This window comes from Sinocyclocheilus rhinocerous, unplaced genomic scaffold (genome assembly GCF_001515625.1).
Source record: "Sinocyclocheilus rhinocerous isolate Xijiao unplaced genomic scaffold, SAMN03320098_v1.1 scaffold1441, whole genome shotgun sequence".
Lineage (NCBI taxonomy): Eukaryota > Metazoa > Chordata > Actinopteri > Cypriniformes > Cyprinidae > Sinocyclocheilus > Sinocyclocheilus rhinocerous.
Window position 1 is genome coordinate 2,103,318 of NW_015654063.1, and position 19,556 is coordinate 2,122,873.

The 19,556-nt window shown below is 34.3% G+C and overlaps 1 protein-coding gene across 1 annotated transcript in view; it reads left to right on the plus strand.

Moving 5' to 3' along the window:
• The window catches only part of myo16 (myosin XVI), a 194,543-nt gene that overhangs the window by 103,932 nt on the left and 71,055 nt on the right, over positions 1-19,556 (plus strand). The window contains exons 14-20 of the mRNA XM_016523312.1: positions 3,272-3,399; positions 7,520-7,625; positions 10,363-10,480; positions 10,694-10,841; positions 11,736-11,853; positions 14,692-14,809; positions 16,299-16,370. Of these exons, the coding sequence (XP_016378798.1) occupies positions 3,272-3,399; positions 7,520-7,625; positions 10,363-10,480; positions 10,694-10,841; positions 11,736-11,853; positions 14,692-14,809; positions 16,299-16,370 (808 nt within the window). The remainder of the gene's footprint in view (positions 1-3,271; positions 3,400-7,519; positions 7,626-10,362; positions 10,481-10,693; positions 10,842-11,735; positions 11,854-14,691; positions 14,810-16,298; positions 16,371-19,556) is intronic.

Below are 19,556 nucleotides of genomic sequence, written 5' to 3' on the forward strand. Positions count from 1 at the left end.
TGTCTTTTTTCTGTCATGTTTTTTTTTTGTTTTGTTTCTTTTAAATGTCTATTTTTTTGTTTTATTTCATTTCTTTGTGTGTGTGTACTTGTTTATGCTACATTGTGGGGACCAAATGTCCCCATAAGGATAGTAAAACCTGAAATTTTTGACATTGTGGGGACAGGCCTGCGGTCCCCATGAGGGGAAAAATATTATTAAAAATATTAAATGATGTTCATCTGAAAGTGTAACAATACAAACATGTTTTCTGTAAGGGGTAGGTTTAGGGTTAGGGGATAAAAAATATTGTTTGGTCAGTATAAAAGTAATAGAAGTCTAGGGAAAGTCCCCACAATTCACAGAAACAAATGTGTGTGTGTGTGTTTATTAGCTTTTTGTTTGGTTTGTTTTGCTTGGTTTTGTGTTTTTCAAATTCAAAATTGCTTTATTGGCATGACTGTAAAAAAATACAATATTGCCAAAGCTTGGAATATATGTGTAGAAATATAATAATAACAATGAAAAGATCAAAATAATAGAAGAAAACATTATAATAATTTAAACTTAAATAAACAGTGTAACAAATTCGAAAGTGTGAACATTTGATACCACAGTGTTTAACATATAAACATACACATGCTACACATGCATTGTAAACAGTAGGTAAACTTTGTTTTTGAAACTTGTGTTTTCCTCTCTGCTTTTGTTTTTTGTGTTTGTTTTTTTTTGTTTGGTTTGTGTTTTGTTTAGTTTTGTATTTTTCTGTGTTTTTGTATTTTGTGTTGTGTTTGTTGTTTCTTTTAAATTCTTGTTTTTTGTTGTTGTTCAGTTTTATGTTTTGTTTGGACTTATTTTTTTGGTTTTATTTTTTGTAGTATGTTTTGTTTCTTTAAAATGTTTATTTGTGGGGTTTGGTTTCTGTTGTTTTGTTTGTTTGTTTTTTGCTGTTGTTTTTGTTTTGTTTCTTTTAAATGTTTAATTTTTAATTTTTTGTTTTATTTGTTTTTGTGTGTTTTAATTATCTTTTTGTTTGGTTTTGTGTTTTTCTGTGTGTACATGTTTTTGTTTTTGTGCTGTGTTTGTTGTTTCTTTTAAATGCTTGTTTTTTGTTCAGTTGTGTGTTTTGTTTGAATTATCTTTATTTGTTCGGTTTTTGGTTTTATTACAGTATTATTATTGTTTTTTATTTTTTTCTTTGTTTCTTTGTTTCTTTTCTTTTTTTTTTTTTGCATATATGGCCCATACAGTATGCCTGTTAAGGCTGCAATTTTCGTGATTCATACACAGCTTGTGTCTCACTCACTCTTCCTCTGTCCTTCCTGTGTCCTCTATGGCTCTGTCATACAGCTTATGTGTACAGTATGTGTGCTGTGTCTCAGTGGTAAAGGGTAATGAGATCTCAGCATTAGCTTTTTTTCCTCAAATTGGGCTAAAATTTAGCTTACTCTGCATGTCACACACATACTAACACACATAACCTTTCTGTTTCTAACACCTAGAAATATAGCCAGATACTAAATCTGCAGTGTTGCATGAGTTTTATTCTTGCAGTGTGAGGATATTTTTTTTATGTTTAGGGCTTTTAGCCTTGCACAGAATTCAGATCTAAATATGGCATCTCTCTTATTACTCAAGACTCTGTGCTTGGCCTCCTAGCTTAGTTATTTCACTTTTTTTTGCCAGCCTGTGTTTAGATTAGCATCCCCTGCAAAATATACCTGTGTTTGCACGCCAGCAAAGAACAATATTTGAGTTGAGTTCAGGTGTTTGTTTTTGGTTTTGTTTTTATTAATTAAATTTGCATGAAAGCCACTTTGCTCAGCAGGTTGTTTTCAGTCACCTGGACAATAATCTAATCCTTATGCAGAACATGGATATACATGTTTAAATAAATGCAACTAAGACAAGAACAATCACAGCATGCAAATAAATGTAATAATAAAGACTAATTAGTGATACTCGTATCACAATGCCATCATTGCTGTTGACTGCATTCTGAATTTTTAGTTTTAACATTACATTTCTTTAATTGTTTGACTTCAACATTTGCAAAAGGTAGTCTACAAAAGAAAGTTTTAAATGTCTAAAGAGTGTTTAAAGAGGCTTTAAGTTAATTGCTTCAGGCTTAATTAACTCCAGGAGCTTAATGCACGGAGGTTATTATTGTTTTTTATTTTTTTCTTTGTTTCTTTTAATCTTTTTTTTAGTTTTTTTTGCATATATGGCACATACAGTATGCCTGTTAAGGCTGCAATTTTCGTGATTCATACACCGCTTGTGTCTCACTCACTCTTCCTCTGTCCTTCCTGTGTCCTATATGGCTCTGTCATACAGCTTATGTGTACAGTATGTGTGCTGTGTCTCAGTGGTAAAGGGTAATGAGATCTCAGCATTAGCTTTTTTTCCTCAAATTGGGCTAAAATTTAGCTTACTCTGCATGTCACACACATACTAACACACATAACCTTTCTGTTTCTAACACCTAGAAATATAGCCAGATACTAAATCTGCAGTGTTGCATGAGTTTTATTCTTGCAGTGTGAGGATATTTTTTTTATGTTTAGGGCTTTTAGCCTTGCACAGAATTCAGATCTAAATATGGCATCTCTCTTATTACTCAAGACTCTGTGCTTGGCCTCCTAGCTTAGTTATTTCACTTTTTTTTGCCAGCCTGTGTTTAGATTAGCATCCCCTGCAAAATATACCTGTGTTTGCACGCCAGCAAAGAACAATATTTGAGTTGAGTTCAGGTGTTTGTTTTTGGTTTTGTTTTTATTAATTAAATTTGCATGAAAGCCACTTTGCTCAGCAGGTTGTTTTCAGTCACCTGGACAATAATCTAATCCTTATGCAGAACATGGATATACATGTTTAAATAAATGCAACTAAGACAAGAACAATCACAGCATGCAAATAAATGTAATAATAAAGACTAATTAGTGATACTCGTATCACAATGCCATCATTGCTGTTGACTGCATTCTGAATTTTTAGTTTTAACATTACATTTCTTTAATTGTTTGACTTCAACATTTGCAAAAGGTAGCACAGCTAAGACCTGAAGTTGTCTACAAAAGAAAGTTTTAAATGTCTAAAGAGTGTTTAAAGAGGCTTTAAGTTAATTGCTTCAGGCTTAATTAACTCCAGGAGCTTAATGCACGGAGGTTTAGAAATAATCCTGACCAGAGCGCTCAAAGAATATCAATCCAAACACTGTAATGAAGTGCACAGGTCATGGGAAATTAGCAGTGTTATGTAAATGTGTAACATCTCTCTTTCTGTCTCTCAGGTCAGTCAGTTGTATCTGAGCTCCAGTGGTCGTCTGTGTTCCTCTCTCCCACCTCATATCTTCTCTTCAGCTGAGCGCGCCTATCACATGATGCTGCAGGAGCGACGCCCACAGTGTTTCATCATCAGGTGCCGTCCAATGACATGCATAACACTGCCACGTCTGTCATACATTCTTCACATTTCCATGTTTTATTTGCACAGTCAGTAGCTTTTTCTTGATCCAGTAAGCACTATATTTGCATTGCGTGTATTCTTACGTCAGATTGGCTTCATCAGTAGGATGGTGGTGATTCCCCTTGAGGTGGATGCCCTATTACGCTCTAAATCACAATGACTAGAAAAATGCATGTCCTAAACCTGTTGGCCTTAAACTGTCGTGTGGCTCTAAAATAGATGATATTCACTTAGGTGGCTTTATCACTGCTGCAGCCTGACAGTTTTGGCCCAGTTCACAACAGTGGCGACCTTCACTGTGTGATACTTGATGTGCTGAGTTAGGAAGTCAAAAGCCATGGGAATCTCCAATCCTGTACAATTGATAAAGCTGCCTGGATGAGTGGGCAAAGCATCTCAAATAACAGTGTTAAACTTTGGGGCATCTGAAAATGGGGACAATTGAAAACAGAAAATTAGACATTTCATAAAAGCTTCATCATATATAAATATTCATCAGGGGAATATCTGGGTGTTTTAAAATTTTAGACAGAGAATTTAATTAGAGAAAGAAATTAATACAATGTAAAAAATTGAATGGCTTTTTAAGGGTTACATGATAAACAAGCTTTTATTTAATTTTATTAAAATGTTATGGCATTTTAAATGTTTTGTTAAGGCTTACATGTTTAATAAACTTAAAATAAATCAAAATAAAATAATACATCATTTATTGCAAACACTTTATTGTAAGGTCCAACATTTATTCATTGACTTACAATGAACCACACATATGTTACATTATTTAATAATTTTTGCTAACCCTAGTTAATAAAAATAAAACTGTTCATGTTAACTTTGGTCTATTACGTAATATTACCATATAACAATTTTGATTTTAATAATGTATTAGTAAATATAAAAAATTTACATCATCTAAGATTAATAAATGATTAAGAAGTATTTTTTCATTGTTAATGTTAACAAATGTAGTTAACTAATGTTAACAAATGGAACCTTAAAGTATTTTATTTTATTTATTTTTTATACCTTCCCTTATCCTGCAATCACAAATTACTGAAAAAAATAATAATAATAATAATAAAAAATAAATAAATAAATAATGGATATTCATTGGTTGAAAGGTAAATAAACCACAACGTTTGTCCAGATGCTCCCAAATACATTCCACTGGACATGTTCTACCTTCTGTCATTGATGCACCAGCTTGGAGTTTGGTAAAGCGGTCCGCAGCTCAGTAAGTGATCCTGTGCTGATGGAGAGGTTCAAATGAGATTGCGTTAGAGATGCTTGCTCCAATGTTTGGGAGATTCCTGCATCACCCCAGCAGTTCTCGCTAAACGCTGTCACGGAGACAAATGTGCTGGGGATGGTGTAAATCCAAACCTGTTAAAAGCTCTCAGCGAGATTAATGGATGCAGGGGCAGTGGTGTAGCCCGCGCTGTGTCCTGCTTTGCACTCCGGTCATCTCTGATTGCAATTAAGTCCTGTTTCACATTCTGGAGCTCCTCCACTGGCCCGATCCCGGTTTCGCTGAGCTAGAGAGGATCTGACAGCTACTTTAATGCCCTCTCTGCGTGGGCTATCCATCACACCAACACACACACTCACCCTACAGGTGAGAGCAGATCGCTGCCGCCATGCTCTAGTGACTACAGAACCAGGGAAACAAAAGTGGTGGAATGCTGGTTCAAGGGGCTCACAAACACACACACACACAAACACCTACTCTCTACTGGAATGCATTGTGCCCTTGAGTTCAATTACAACCCAGAATGGATTTCCAAAAAGAAATGGAAAAAACGAGAAGAAAAAGCATCAGACCCTCCAGAAAATGATCAGTGGGAGGCCAAATGACCTTTAAAAACCATCTGCTCAGACTGCTTTTCTTCCATTCACTCTCTCTCGCGGGTCTCTGCTAGCATCCAGGCTCTTCACACTGCGGGTGGAGGCTGTAGTTATCACCGTGAGCTGTTTGACTGTGCTTTATGGCTCATTTTAAGAGGTCGTAACATTGAACAGTGGAGTAATTAATAAAGTTACTGTACGTCGTCAAGAATATGAAGTGGGATGTATGGCAGTAACGAGACAAGATATGTGTCTACCAAAGCCCTTGTTAGATGTTGAGTCGTAGTGTGGATTAACACCCTGTAAATATACTGCTGGAAGACATAGTTTAGAAAAAAAATGATATTGCAAATCGTCCAAAGCTTTCAAAACGCTGTTGTAGCTTGCTAGCCCTATTCTAAAACCTGCTGATTACCTAGACAGCATTTAAAGCATCATAAATGTGCATCTAACGCAAAGCCTGTTACAGAAGGTGATTCTGCATGTCTTTTTGTGAACAAAACCAGAATAAAAAATTTTATTGAATTAACAGTTTAATTAACATTGAATAAACAGTCACAACATTGACAAACTCTTTCAACTCTACAAACTCGCAATTATAAATGTACTTATGTACGTAAATAAGTGTACACCAGCTTTTAAAAAGTTGAACTTTATTTATTTGTTTGTTTGTTTGTCTGTTTGTTTGTTTGTTTGTTTGTTTGATCTAAATTACATTAAAAACTAATATTGGTAAATATTAGTAAAAATGTAAAATTTATTGTGTGCTATTTTAATATATTTTAAGCCTTTAGTGTCACATGGTCCTTCAGAAATCGTCCTAATATGCTGATTTGGTACCACATACATAAATAATATAAATAATAATATAATAAAATAAACCAACAACAACAACTACTACTACTACTACTACTACTACTATTATTATTATTATCAATGATATATGAAGAAGATCATTTTATTGGCATGTAAATCATTTGTAACTTTATCTTGACTTTTATATGTCACTTTTGATTAATTTAATGCATCTTTGCTGAATATTAATTTCTTCTGATTATTAATTTCATTCCCCAAAAAGTAGTATATACTTAAGATAATGCACTGTGGTTGAGAGAGAGAGAAAAGGTTGATAACTATGTAATGTTTCACCCAATATCTGTGAGTCTTTAGCTTAGCAACGTTCCAGTGTAAAACTCTGTTGGAGTCGGTTGCAGTTTTGGCATCTGCTATTTGCTAGAATTGATGTACTAGTGTAGCGTTCCAGATCAGTCACTGATGAGGGTCTGTTTCAGTTAGGATGATGTAGGTGGTTGACAGCAGTATCATAAAAAATAGCCATAGTAGATTTGTGAAAAGTTTACTTTACATTTGTTAAGAGTTCAGAGAGATAATAAACTGCACAAAAAATAAAAACAAGCATAGAGGCAGTGTATGGTATAGCTATTGTGGAGAACGGTGTCTTATGAATAAAAGAGAAGAACAAGTTGTTTGAACAAATCCCCTAGTAGAGCATTGGGATAAGTGAAGGTATGACAGAGATGTCCTCTGGATGACTCTGGTCAGATACCTGCTCAGGAGAAAGATGCCCGCAGGCCAGGCGGAGGAGAGGGATCTTTAGTCTTGAGGCTTTTGATGGTATATTGCTGTAGGCTGACTGTGTCATCTCATACGATGGAGAGGAGTGAAACAGCTCTCTGACCTACTGTTAGATCTCCCATTGGTAAACATAAATCAGGCTGACAGGAGCACACATTCACAGGGGACGGTCGCCCAGGGCTCTTTGAAAAAGCTGCTCTCTTGATTTGTTTTATGTGTCTTTATATTGACAGAAAAACTTTTAGGCAGTTTGGAGAGTTTTTCAGCTGCTCTCTCTCTCAGTGAATCTGTCATAAACCTCTCCATGTTGCATTTCGCACAACTGTTGTCAACATTGATAATCAGAAAATCTGAATATTACAATCATTTCTGAGAAAGTTGTGTGACACTTGAAGACTGGAGTAATGATGCTGAAAATTCAGCTTTGCATCGCAAGAATATATTACATTTCACAATCTTACTATTTTCTTTGGGAAAACATAGGAAAAAAATCAAGGTAATTTCTAGTAATTAAGTACTTTTATGTCATGGTAATACATGTTATGCTGTCTTTAACATATGCATTTTTTTTTATTAAACTGAGATCCACACCTTTATTTTCTCTGGCTTTGTTTGTCTCTCTGTCTAGTGGAGAGAGTGGTTCTGGGAAGTCTGTGGCCTGTAAGCACATCCTCAAACACCTGGCTGCTCGCTCAAGTCCCAAAGGCTTCGCTTTAGAGCCACGGATGAAGCATGTAAGTGTTCATCACACACAGCATGCATCTGCTGCCTGACAGTAACACACATCTGAAAGCATATATTACATTAAATACTTCTGACTCTTGTAATCAAAATTATTTATTCCCCATATATACTGTACATACAAACATAAAAAAAGAAAAAAATAGCTAAGTAAATAAAAAAATAAAAAATAAAAAATAAAAAAAAAAAACACAGTACACACACATATATTATGTAAACAAACTTTTATTTTGGATGCGATTAATCGTTTGACTGCACTAGTTTAAATGTATAGTTGTTGAGCAGTTCCTATATAGTGTTATGTAGTGATTGTGTTTCATGCACTCATTGTGTTGAACATTTAGTGTTTTCGCTGTGGTTTTTCTCATGTGTTCTGTTATCTGAACCCCTGGAGGTGTTTGTGCTTCCAGTTACTCCGGTTATCCTTCAGAGTCATGATATAATGCCATGGCGCCGACGCTGATGGCTGCCTCCGTGGCGTGCTCCGCAATTGTTTTTATGTTTTTGTTAGTTTGTCCTGTCTTTAGTTATATCCCTTCAATCAGTTTCACCAGAGATGAATTGCTGGACATTAGGAAGTACACACCACCCGATATTTCACCGGTTTTTGATTATTCTGATGTTTTGCTGGACATTGTAGTCAGGGGAGCGAACTTTTATTTTAATCCATTTTAGAAACTTTCTTGGTTTGTCTTGATTTTGTTATATTCTAAAGCTTGTTGCACAAGGCAAAAAATCCTTCCTGAACAATTTGTAGAATGCACCACAAGCACAAATACCTATTAACATTTGCCTTTAGCAAGAAAAAAGGCAGAAAATAAACAAAGTCCTCAGAGTAATTCCATATTCAGACCAATATGTAGAATATTATTTTGATCTTGAATATTTTGATCTTGTATTAGTTTTCATTACTTTATTCAGGCATATTTAACTCGCAAAGGCTTATGGTATTTTCATTCCACTTCCATTAAATGGAGAATTCAGATTATCTCTGCTGAGACATTTAAAGACAATTTTATATAGACATATTTATTTGCCATTTCCTACGAAAATGGCACAAAATAGGACAAGTTTTTGTTATTCTTTAAGAAAAGATCAGTGAAAGGAGCTGCTTAATTATTATATATTTTTTTTGTCTACCAGAATGATTTTTTTTTTTTTTTATTATTGGAAATTATTGGACCTGCTGAATCCAACTTAAATGTGGGTGCATAATTTATAAAAAAAAAATAAAAAAAAAAAAAATAAAAAAAAAATATATATATATATATATTTTGGTTTGTTTTACATTTTCAAACAATTAAAAAATTTTAAAACAAGAAAGTTAATTGAGCTGCACAATAATGTATGATAATGTACAACTCATATAGTAAGATATCATCTCAATTGGATTCGTAATTAATAATAAATCTAATGTAATTTAGATTGCTTCAAATGCTTCAAATATTAGTTTAGACTAGTGCTGGCCTCAAACAGCTCTTATTCACTCATTCATGAGAGAATTAGATGCTTTGAATGACTATCCAAAAGTCTAAGGGTTGAATCTCAAGGAAAGAGCCATTTCTTGTTAGCTAAAGACATATCCACATACAGAAACCACTAGAGCCGTTTAATGTCCGGGAGCAACGAGTGACATTATTACACACAAATACATCTCTCTCTCTCTGTGATTGTGTGTGTGCTCTCAACACTAGAGGAAGCAGTACACACATCAGCCTCTCTTTCTTGTCTCTAAATGAGCACATTTTATCAATGGTGGCTTATCGCCACCTGGTGGAGAAAAATGCCAAATGCCCTGAGTAGTTGTCCTCCGGTATAGTGAGCTGCCTTCTGTTTAAATAAGCAGCTGCATCCTAAAATTAAATATGTTGGTGTAAGTACCAAACCGGTTAATGGTTTGGAATAATTAAGATTTTTATTTATAAAAAACAACAACAAACAAAAAAAATTTTGTATTATAAATGTTACTACAATGTAAAATATATTTTAGATTATTTAAATAAAATATAATTTATATAAACAGAATGTATGTAATTTATTTTTGTGATGTAAACCTAAATTTTCAGCATAATTACTACAGACTTCAGTGTTACACGATCCTTCAGAAATCATTCTAATGAGCTGATTTGCTACTCAGTTGTTATTATTAATGCTCAACTATTGACAATGGTTCTTCTTATCGATGTTGGAAGCTGTTTTTGCTGCTTAATAATAATAGTAATAGCAACTGTGATACATGTTTGTAGAGATTCTTTGAATAAATAGTTAAATTATTTATTTATTTATTTATGCGTGTACTGCATTAGACTAACTGGGACTTGTCACATCACTTATAAATGGTTGCTCTTTTGTTTGTTTGATTGCTTCTATTTTCCTCATTTGTAAGTTGCTTTGGATAAAAGTGTCTGCTAAATATTTAAATGTGAATGTAAAATGTAAATGTATTTATTTGCTTACTTACTTACTTATGTACTTGCTTACTTCTATACATCTTACCCCAAACTTGTAATAATAGTATATCATAGTTAAAATAAAAAAAAATCTATTTAAATAGAAAAGTTATTTTGAAATGTGATTTTTTTTTTTGTGCTTTACTGTCTGTCAATTCTTTAAAATGCTGTCTAGGTAGGCTGCTCACTAGGGTACACACTCACTAGGGAGAAAGAGTCCACATGGGAATCTCTGTCACTGTTCTGTAATCACTTCTTCATTCTTCTGTCATGTTTGCAGGTGAATGTGATCTTGGAAGCTTTCGGTCATGCTGAGACTCAGATGAACTCCTCAGCAAGCCGCTTCATCAATCTGATCTCACTGCAGTACTGTGAGAAGAGAAAGACTCTACTCAGAGGTAGTTACACTGCTCCTGTTTGCACTTTGATCATTCATAGTGTTGCTTTAATATGCTGAATGTGTAGAAATAGAGAACGTGCTAATGCATTCATGTGATATGCTGTCAGGTCTCAGCAGAGAGGACTTCTGCTCTATCATCCTTCACCTATAGAGGGAGACATTGCTCTACTAATGCCTCTACAACTCTTCTCTTACTGTGTTTGTGTTTTAGGTCGTCTGTACACTTACATGCTGGAGAAGTCGAGGGTCATCTGCACTCCACCGCATCAGAAGAACTTTAACATCTTCTACCTGATGGCCGAGGGGCTTTCAGCAGAGGAGAAGAGTAATCTATATCTAAACAATGTCCTAGCCCACAGGTAACACACGCAATATTGATAGGCATGTTATATCATTCTGTATTCCACCTATTTTCAAAGACCTCCCTTATACAATCATAGCCTGTAGTCATAAATATATATATATATATATAAGTTACTTTATTATTAATTCAAACATATTGTGAATAAGGATTTTATTTTATTTCATTTTATTTTATAGTAAGGATTTTTGTTTAGTTCACAAACATTGGCAATGAGGGTTTCAAAATAAGGTAATTTTAATAAGTTAAAATATTTATATATTTTAAATAAACCTTTAAATTTGCACAAAGAAATTAAAATAATGGATTTACCTAAAGCTTACATAGAAAACCAACTTGAAAAGTAGGTTGTCATTAGTCTTTCAGTTTTTCTCATTTTTTTCATATTCATCTCTATATGATTTGCACTGTAGTAAAGGGTACTATGAGACATGAACACTATGAGAAAAAATAATAATATAAGACTGGTGATTATTAAATTCAGCATTCAATGCATTGAATTTTCATTGTCAGATTGATGCAGTTTCAGCCTTTAACATTCATCAGGATTTTTCAAAATGGGAAAAAAAACTTAATATTGAATGATGTCAGATGCCAGTTTTAAACTTGTTTTACCCTGAACTCTCTGTGAACTCTCAAGTGTCCCCAGCAAATCTTGCATAGGGGTAAATGGAAGGTTGTCATTAAAAATTGAACATTCACCTTTCTTTGACTTGAATTTGTGATTATGTCAGTGACACTTAGAACATCTTAAACTTTACTTAGCACTCTTAAAGGCCCAGACCAAATACTCACATCCTGAATCCACTGGCAACGTAAAGTCTAAATCGTCTCTAATCTTAAATCGCACTAATCATGTCTCTTCTGTGTTTGTTTGTTTTTTTGTTTTCAGGTGTATGAACACAGCGGCTCCCGGTCAAACTCCTGCAGTAGCTACAGCGTGTCCTCAGAGCAGAGAGAAGCTCTCGGCCCTTAAACAGGCTGTGCGTGCCCTCGGCTTCAACAGACTGGTACACACATGTTCAATAACACAGGCATCCTCACGCACACACGTGAAGATGCAACTACACATGCACACTTAGGTTTGATTTAGTTCTGTGCGAAAGTGTGTGTGTGAGAGAGAAATACAATGAAGTCTAAAAATCAGAGACCACATTGAAAATCTAGGATTTAAGGTTTAACCTAAACCTGGAAATAAAACTTAAGTAAACAAACAAATAAATAAATAAATAAATGTGTACATGTATATGCATTTCAAGTTTTAAAAATGTCAAAAACAGATAACTCCGTTTTTTAAAAATGTTCAAAAATCATGTTTTTTTTTATTCTGCATTCCAATTCATATCAATCAAACTGCAGTTGGGTTGTTTAGATTTAATAATAATAACTAAAAAAAATACAGCTAACTAACACAATAAAAAACATTATTTATGAAAATTTATAAAAACTGAGTTATCTATTTTTGCAAATAAACTCTTCATATATAATGTTTATTTTATTTCAGACAACACGAATGCTTTTTTAGGGCTTTAGTTTTAGATACAGTTAACTATAATAACCCCTGATTCAGACATTACTTTATAGCCTCAGTAGAATCTGAGCTGTCTCGTCTAAAGTAAGCAAAGACGTTCTGGTTTTAAGTGACTCACAGGTACAGAGACAGAGAGCTGGTATGCCTCTGGCTTTGGCAGGCGCTTCAGACGTGTTGTTCTGATTTATGTAGGTTTACACATTATAACTCATTACAGTATGTCTGGAGACTATAAAAACACACTACTCAGACTGCCATTCAGCCTGAGGCCACACTAACCTGTCAACCAGTGTGTGTTATGCTGTTATGGTTCGGTAAAGACTTGAAGAGTATGTTCAGAATGGAACACTAGCTATGACTGTACTGTACAATATGTATCATATATATGTTCGCACAAACACATGCACACCCTTATGGTAATACATGGACATTTTGTTACAGTAGAGGGTGTAATATCAGAGTTAACACTGTGTTCGGAGTCATGCGTTTGTGTGTTTGGTTCAAACGCACACATTCACACTCTCTCACACACCTGACCTCCAGCCAGACACTGTGTTCTAATCCTACCAGGAACCTGTAAATCTGCTTCATTAAAGGAGGAATGTTCTCTCATCCCATCAGTGCAGCACGACCCTCAGTGACCCTCACACACATTAACACAACACACAGTCTCTCAGACTGACGCATGTATATCTGCCTCTGCCTTTTACTTTACATTCAGCTTGCTCATCTCTTTCTTTTGCACATGGAACAGTGGTTCTCAACCTTTTTTTGACTTTTAAGGTCTCATAATGTCCAACACAATATTTAATATTCATCCTTCATATTTAATGCTGTAATTGACAGCACTTGCTTTCGTTTTTTTTTTTTCACAGAAAATGAGACTGCATATAGATTAAATGAAGCATTTTTTATATACATGTATATATTATATATATATGTATATATTTGTGCTGTTAAATTAATTGTGATTAATTGCATCCAAAATAAAAGTTTTTATTTATGTAACATATGTGTGTACTGTGTACATTATGTATGTGTATATACACACACACATACAGTATATATTTTGAAATATTTACATGAATTTACACAGTACACACATATATATTATGTAAACAAAAACTTTTATTTTGGATGCGATTAATCGTTTGACAGCACTATATATATAGTGTTATATATATATAATTTAAATAAAGCTAAAATAAAACAAATGTTAAATGAAATATTTAAATGAAATTGAAAATTTAGAAATGTTGCCTTGGCAACTGACTGGAATAAAATAAGTGAAATTACTAACATTTAAATAGAAAAAAATAGACATATTAATACAAATTCATAACAATTACAAAAATGCGTAGTTACTACAAATTAAAAACACATAACATTAGTTAAAATTAGTTTAATAACCTAAAATGTATATATAAAATTAAAATATAAAATAAAAGCAAATTCAAAATATTAATAAATACTAATACATTTGTTTTGTTAATTGAAATTGAGCTGAAATAAAATATAAGTATTAAATAAAAAAAATAAAAAAACTAGAATGAAATTAAAATAAAAAAATGTTTCCCTAGCGAGTAACCAAAATAAAATAAGTACTGAAATGATTTAAACTGTAAAATAAAAACACAAATTACTACAGCTTAGACTAAAATAAAATGAAAACTGAAATTCTAAAATAATAAGCTATTTCAAAATATTAAATACTGTAATAGTATATAAATAAAGACTAAACAGACTAATAGTGATCACAGTTACTGTACACATTATTGTATAATATTGGATACTTATTGCTGCACATACTAGTGATGGGGTGAATTGAGCAAAAAAAAAAACTGATTAGAAATATTTTTGTATGTACACCTTTATTATTATTTATTTGTAAAAAAAAATAATAATTTTGATTTTGTTGCTTGTATTTTTGTTTTGGTCACTTATAGGTGCTGTAAGCGATGTTAGATGTTCTGGAACTTTCACCAGACCTATGCATCGTTTTTCTACAACCCATATTCTACAACTCATTTCTGTACATAGAGATACAGAATAGAACAGGAGAGCAGTATAGAATCTCCTATAGAACAGGAGAGCAGCAGCATGTCATCTCAGTGTTGTTAAAATGGGTTAAAAAGTAGCAAAATAGCACTTCGAACAAACAAAATGAAAGTTGAATTTGATTCTGTAATTGTGGACCCAGCCCTCAAAATGTAACTGTACGGAGCTGTGAAATCGACCCAGTTTCTCAGGAGGTTTTCTGCCTTTATATGTCTGCAATCCAGTCTGACTCTCAGCACTTTGTTTGTCTCTCTTTCAGGAGGTGGAGAATTTGTTTGTGGTCCTCTCTGCGCTGCTGCACTTGGGAGATGTGCGCTTCACCGCCCTGACAGACGCTGACACTGCGTTTGTGTCTGACTTACAGCTACTAGATAGAGGTCAGTCGTGCAGCTGCACCACGAGGCCAGCAGGGGCCGATCTGCTCCACCGGGAGGCCTGAAGGATAGATGGGGAAAGTGGGCGGGTGACTACGCAGCAAGAACTGTGTCACACACCATCCTGGGTTGTTTACATCAGTTCTACCGTGGCCTAATAGCAGACTCACTCAGCACGCAATGGAAAACGCTCTCTGCCACTCTAATAAACACACATACACACTCTGTCTTACAATTTTGTACTAATCGCCCTTTTTTAGCCACACGCATGCACAGGGTCACCTGTTTCCTTAAGCCCTGCAGAGCTGCAGGGCGGAACAGAACGGCCACTCACGACACACATAATACTGAGCCTGGGTAAACAAGTGACGTCAGCATGCGCAAATACACAAACCGATACATTCACATCCGTATGAGGTTCCAGTCGTTGTGGATACGTGAGATCACATATAAACAAGCCCTATTATACACTAATGGGTACACTCCACCCAAACACACTCATTCACAGAAATGACAGGACACTAGGTGCCGAATGCAAACAGTAATATAAGTGCATAATAGGAAGTAAATGGGAGGCCTGGAGTTGAAAGCTGGACTGTGTATGTGTTACAGCATGTTATGTTGACTCTGACATCTGATTGGATGAGCCACGTTCAAAGCCTTTGGTCAGTGTGCCGTTTGCACATGCGATATTTGTGATTGTAATTATTTATAAGAATTAATATACAGCACCATAAAAATATTTGGGGTCTTTTTTTTTTTTTTTTGTGAGAGGTTTTTGAAAGAAGTCTCTTATGGTCACCTAGGCTGAATTTATTTGATCAAAAATACAGTGAAAACAGTAATACTGTATAATATTACAAATTAAAATAACTGTTTTCTGTTTGAATATATTGTAAAATGTAATTTATTCCTGTAATGTAAAGCTGACTTTTCAGGAGCCATTACTCTGTTCAAGAAACATTTATCATTATTTTATTTTGTTGTTATGTGTTATTATTGTTTTTATTATCATCTTATATTATTATATGCTGAAAACAGTTGTTATGCTTAATATTTTTGTGGAAACGGTGATTATATTTTACAAAATTACAGATTTTTTTTTTCAATGGTAGTATAATAATTGTAAATAATGAAAAATGCACATTAAAATATAATTTATTATAATATAATTTAATTAAAATAAGAGGCAAGAAATTGCTGTGATGTGAATGCAATGCCTGTCATAAATTAAAACCATACGATAAAGGTAAATAATTTCTGTTGGATTCAGTGCATAATTCAGATTTCAAAAGGCGCATTGTATATGTCCTCCCCCCCCAAAATGGCACACCTGACGGGTGCTTCTGAACTGATTTTTATTTAAATAAGTGCAATATTTTTATTTTATTTTTTAATGACTTCAAATGTGGCTAATCCAGTCAGAATTTAGATTTGTAACTTGTTGTAATCATATAAATGTGTCTGAATTATTATTTATTTTTTTCTGTAGTGGCTGGGATGTTGCAGGTGAGCTCTGAGGATCTCGGCTCTGCCCTCACCTCTGATGTGCAGTGTTTCAAAGGTACAACCTTCAGTTTGCACGTATGTCACATATCAGAATCAATCAACACACAGACTAATCGCTGTCAATTTAAGTCATCTTGTTTAGCATAACACCGTACATGGAGTAAATCTCACTGCCGGGAGGCCTGCTGACATCGATCATTGAGATGTACTGGCCTTTGTCCAGTCACAAACTCATCAATGAAAGCGGCCTCAAGCGTTCGGCCTTGGATCGTGTTACTGGCGAGCCCAATTTGGCTCAATTTGACTCAATTGGATTACTGCCTTCTCATTCAAAATACACAGACATAAACACGCAGGTCTTTTGCAAAGTCTAGACTGTGTGCATGTTGTGCCATTATATAACAAGTGTGGAGTGTGTATGAATCCCATGATGTCTGGATGTTAATCTAATTCAGCCGTCGAGGACACACCGACCTATTGCCGAAAATTACAAGCACACTTGGCATTGTCTTGTGTCTGTCTGTGATTTCTCTCTCTCTCTCCGTCTCCTTCGCTTTGTCATGCATCCATGCCTCTCTTTTAAAGGGATAGTTCACCCCAAAAAACTAAACGTCATCATTTACTCTCCAAAAAAATGTCAGAAAATACACTGAAGTAATATAAAACTGGTCCATATCACTTGTGCACTATTTCCCAAGTCTTCTGAATCTATATGTTAGCTTTGAATGATGAAAATATCAATATTTCAATGCTCTTATTATCTTAAAATCTGAAAATAAGTCCTATTTCCATTCAAATCTTTTTAGTGAATTGATTGGTCTAATTTGTAAAAATGGTCTGAATGATTGGTTCTTAAATATTCGTGATCCGGTTTATGACTCAATGATCTGAAGGGAAGAATATCAGTGGATAAAACGTAAATTTTGCTTTTATCATACTTTAATAGTGCTTTGTGAGCTTTCTGAAACTTGAAAACGTGAACCCTTTCAGAATTTTATGGAAAAGAGCAAGCAGTATGTTCTTATGGAAGCCCGTTTCCACCACTGAATAAAAAATAAAACAAGGTAATTGCGACTTTTTATCTCACAATTCTGACTTTTTTTCTCGGAATTGCGAGTTAATATCTTACAATTCTGACTTTATAACACACAATCGCGAGTTATAATGTCAAAATTCCGTGATATAAACTTGCAATTGCGAGTTATAAAGTCAAAATTGCAAGTTATAAAGTCAGATTTGCGTGATATAAACTTGGAATTGCGAGTTTATATCTCGCAATTCTGACTTTATAACTTGCAATTCTGAGAAAAAAGTCAGAATTGTTAGATATAAAGTCGCAATTCTGAGGTTTTTTTCTCGCAATTGAGAGTTTATATCTCGCAATTCTGACTTTCTTTTTTTCTCACAATTGCTAGTTCATATCTCGCAATTTACTTATTTTCTCAGAATTGCGCGTTAAAAAGTCAAACTCAACAAACAAAATTCCGAGAAAAAAAGTCAGAATTGTGAGTTTGTATCTCGCAATTCTGACATTATAACTCGCAATTTTGACTTTATAACTCGCAATTGCGTGCTATAAAGTCAGAATTGCGAGTTTATATCACACAATTCTGAGAATTGTGAGATAAAAAGTCGCAATTACCTTCAAGGGAACACAAAAGAAGTAATTTCAAGTAAGTCATACAGCTTTGGGAAGACATGAAGGAGAATAAATGTTAAGTTAGAATTTTTGGATGAACTAGTCTAGTGATGATTTGTTGTTTTGGTTATTGTATTTCATAAACAAGTAAACAATTCAGAAAGAAATGGCATCCTTACAATGCCACACGTGTGTAGTGTAATATATGCAGAGGATGAATTAAACTCTGATATGCGACAATCACAGGGCACTGATCGACGGTCAGACTTTGGCAGTGTGTGCATCTGGATGTTGAATGGCATAGCGAATGTGGTGATTCAGTGTCTGACATCATCAAAGGTCACATCATTGGAGTCCTCCACATTAGCATGTGCCGTGTCCCTTCAGCCAGCACCACCAACAATGGGCCGCTTGTTTTTCAGCCTCCCACGTGCGGCGTATATCAGTCAAAATGTGACACACTGTCTCCAGTTTGTTTTCCTCTTTGCTCTGTGCCCCTGTTGTTTTGAGCCGTCACTGGTTGTTTGGATGTTTTTTACTGAAAGGATCAGCTTGCATTTATTTGCTGATCCTGCTATGGTTCCTGGTTAATGCTGGTTCGGTGACGGTTTATTGATGGGACAGCAAAACAACTAGCATGGTTGACCTTGCTAGATAAAGTAATAATTTACCACAAAAATGAAAATGCTCAACTTCTTCTGATGGAATCAAACTTGTATGACTTACTTTCTTCTCTGGAACGCAAAGTTCTTTAGGAGAGTATTCATTCTGCTCTTTCCATATCCCAAAATGGATTGTGACCATGGCTGCTGAGCTTTAACAATTCTAAAGTTATTATATACCATTAGAGTGATCAAACAAATAGACAGACACATACATACATGTATACTAGGGATGCAATGATACTACATTTCTCTGCTGATACTGATTCGATATTGATTAATCAGACATCTGCTGATATGGATAGTAAATCTCTCTATTAATGCTGTAAACTATACATAGTACATTACTATAATATCAGAGGTTCACATTAACAACAAAGCTCAAACAATTATACTCAGCTGTTATTTTCAGATATGATAATCAGACTGAAATAAAAACAGACATGGTTGTATTCAGCTCAAGGTAATTTTCATAAAAACCTGTCTTCATGTCAGATTTATTCAAAACATGCATGTATGACTAACAGTAAACAAGCTCTCTTCTAGTGTTATTTTAGCTATCTAACAAGCTGTGAACACTGAAAATACCTTTCCTGAGGTAAACGGGGTGACATTGTTCACATGCTATTTTACTGACACGTTTTATTAGTGCTGCCACTTAAATTACATCGATCTGTCACACCACATTAAAAGCGTCAAAGCCACATTTAGTGTTTGCATTTTGTGATAAAATGGACAGAGTTTGAGAGCTGAGACTTTCTGTTTCAGAAGTTTGGAAGATATAGGGTACCAACTTGTAAGTTAAATAGGTATAAATTCTCCTTAATTTCATTATCAGTTGTTTTATTGAATAATAGGAAATAGGGTTTGTAGGAAATGTGTGGATACTGTGAAATGTATTTAGTGTATGTAAGTGGAATATTAATATTGTTTTTTATTT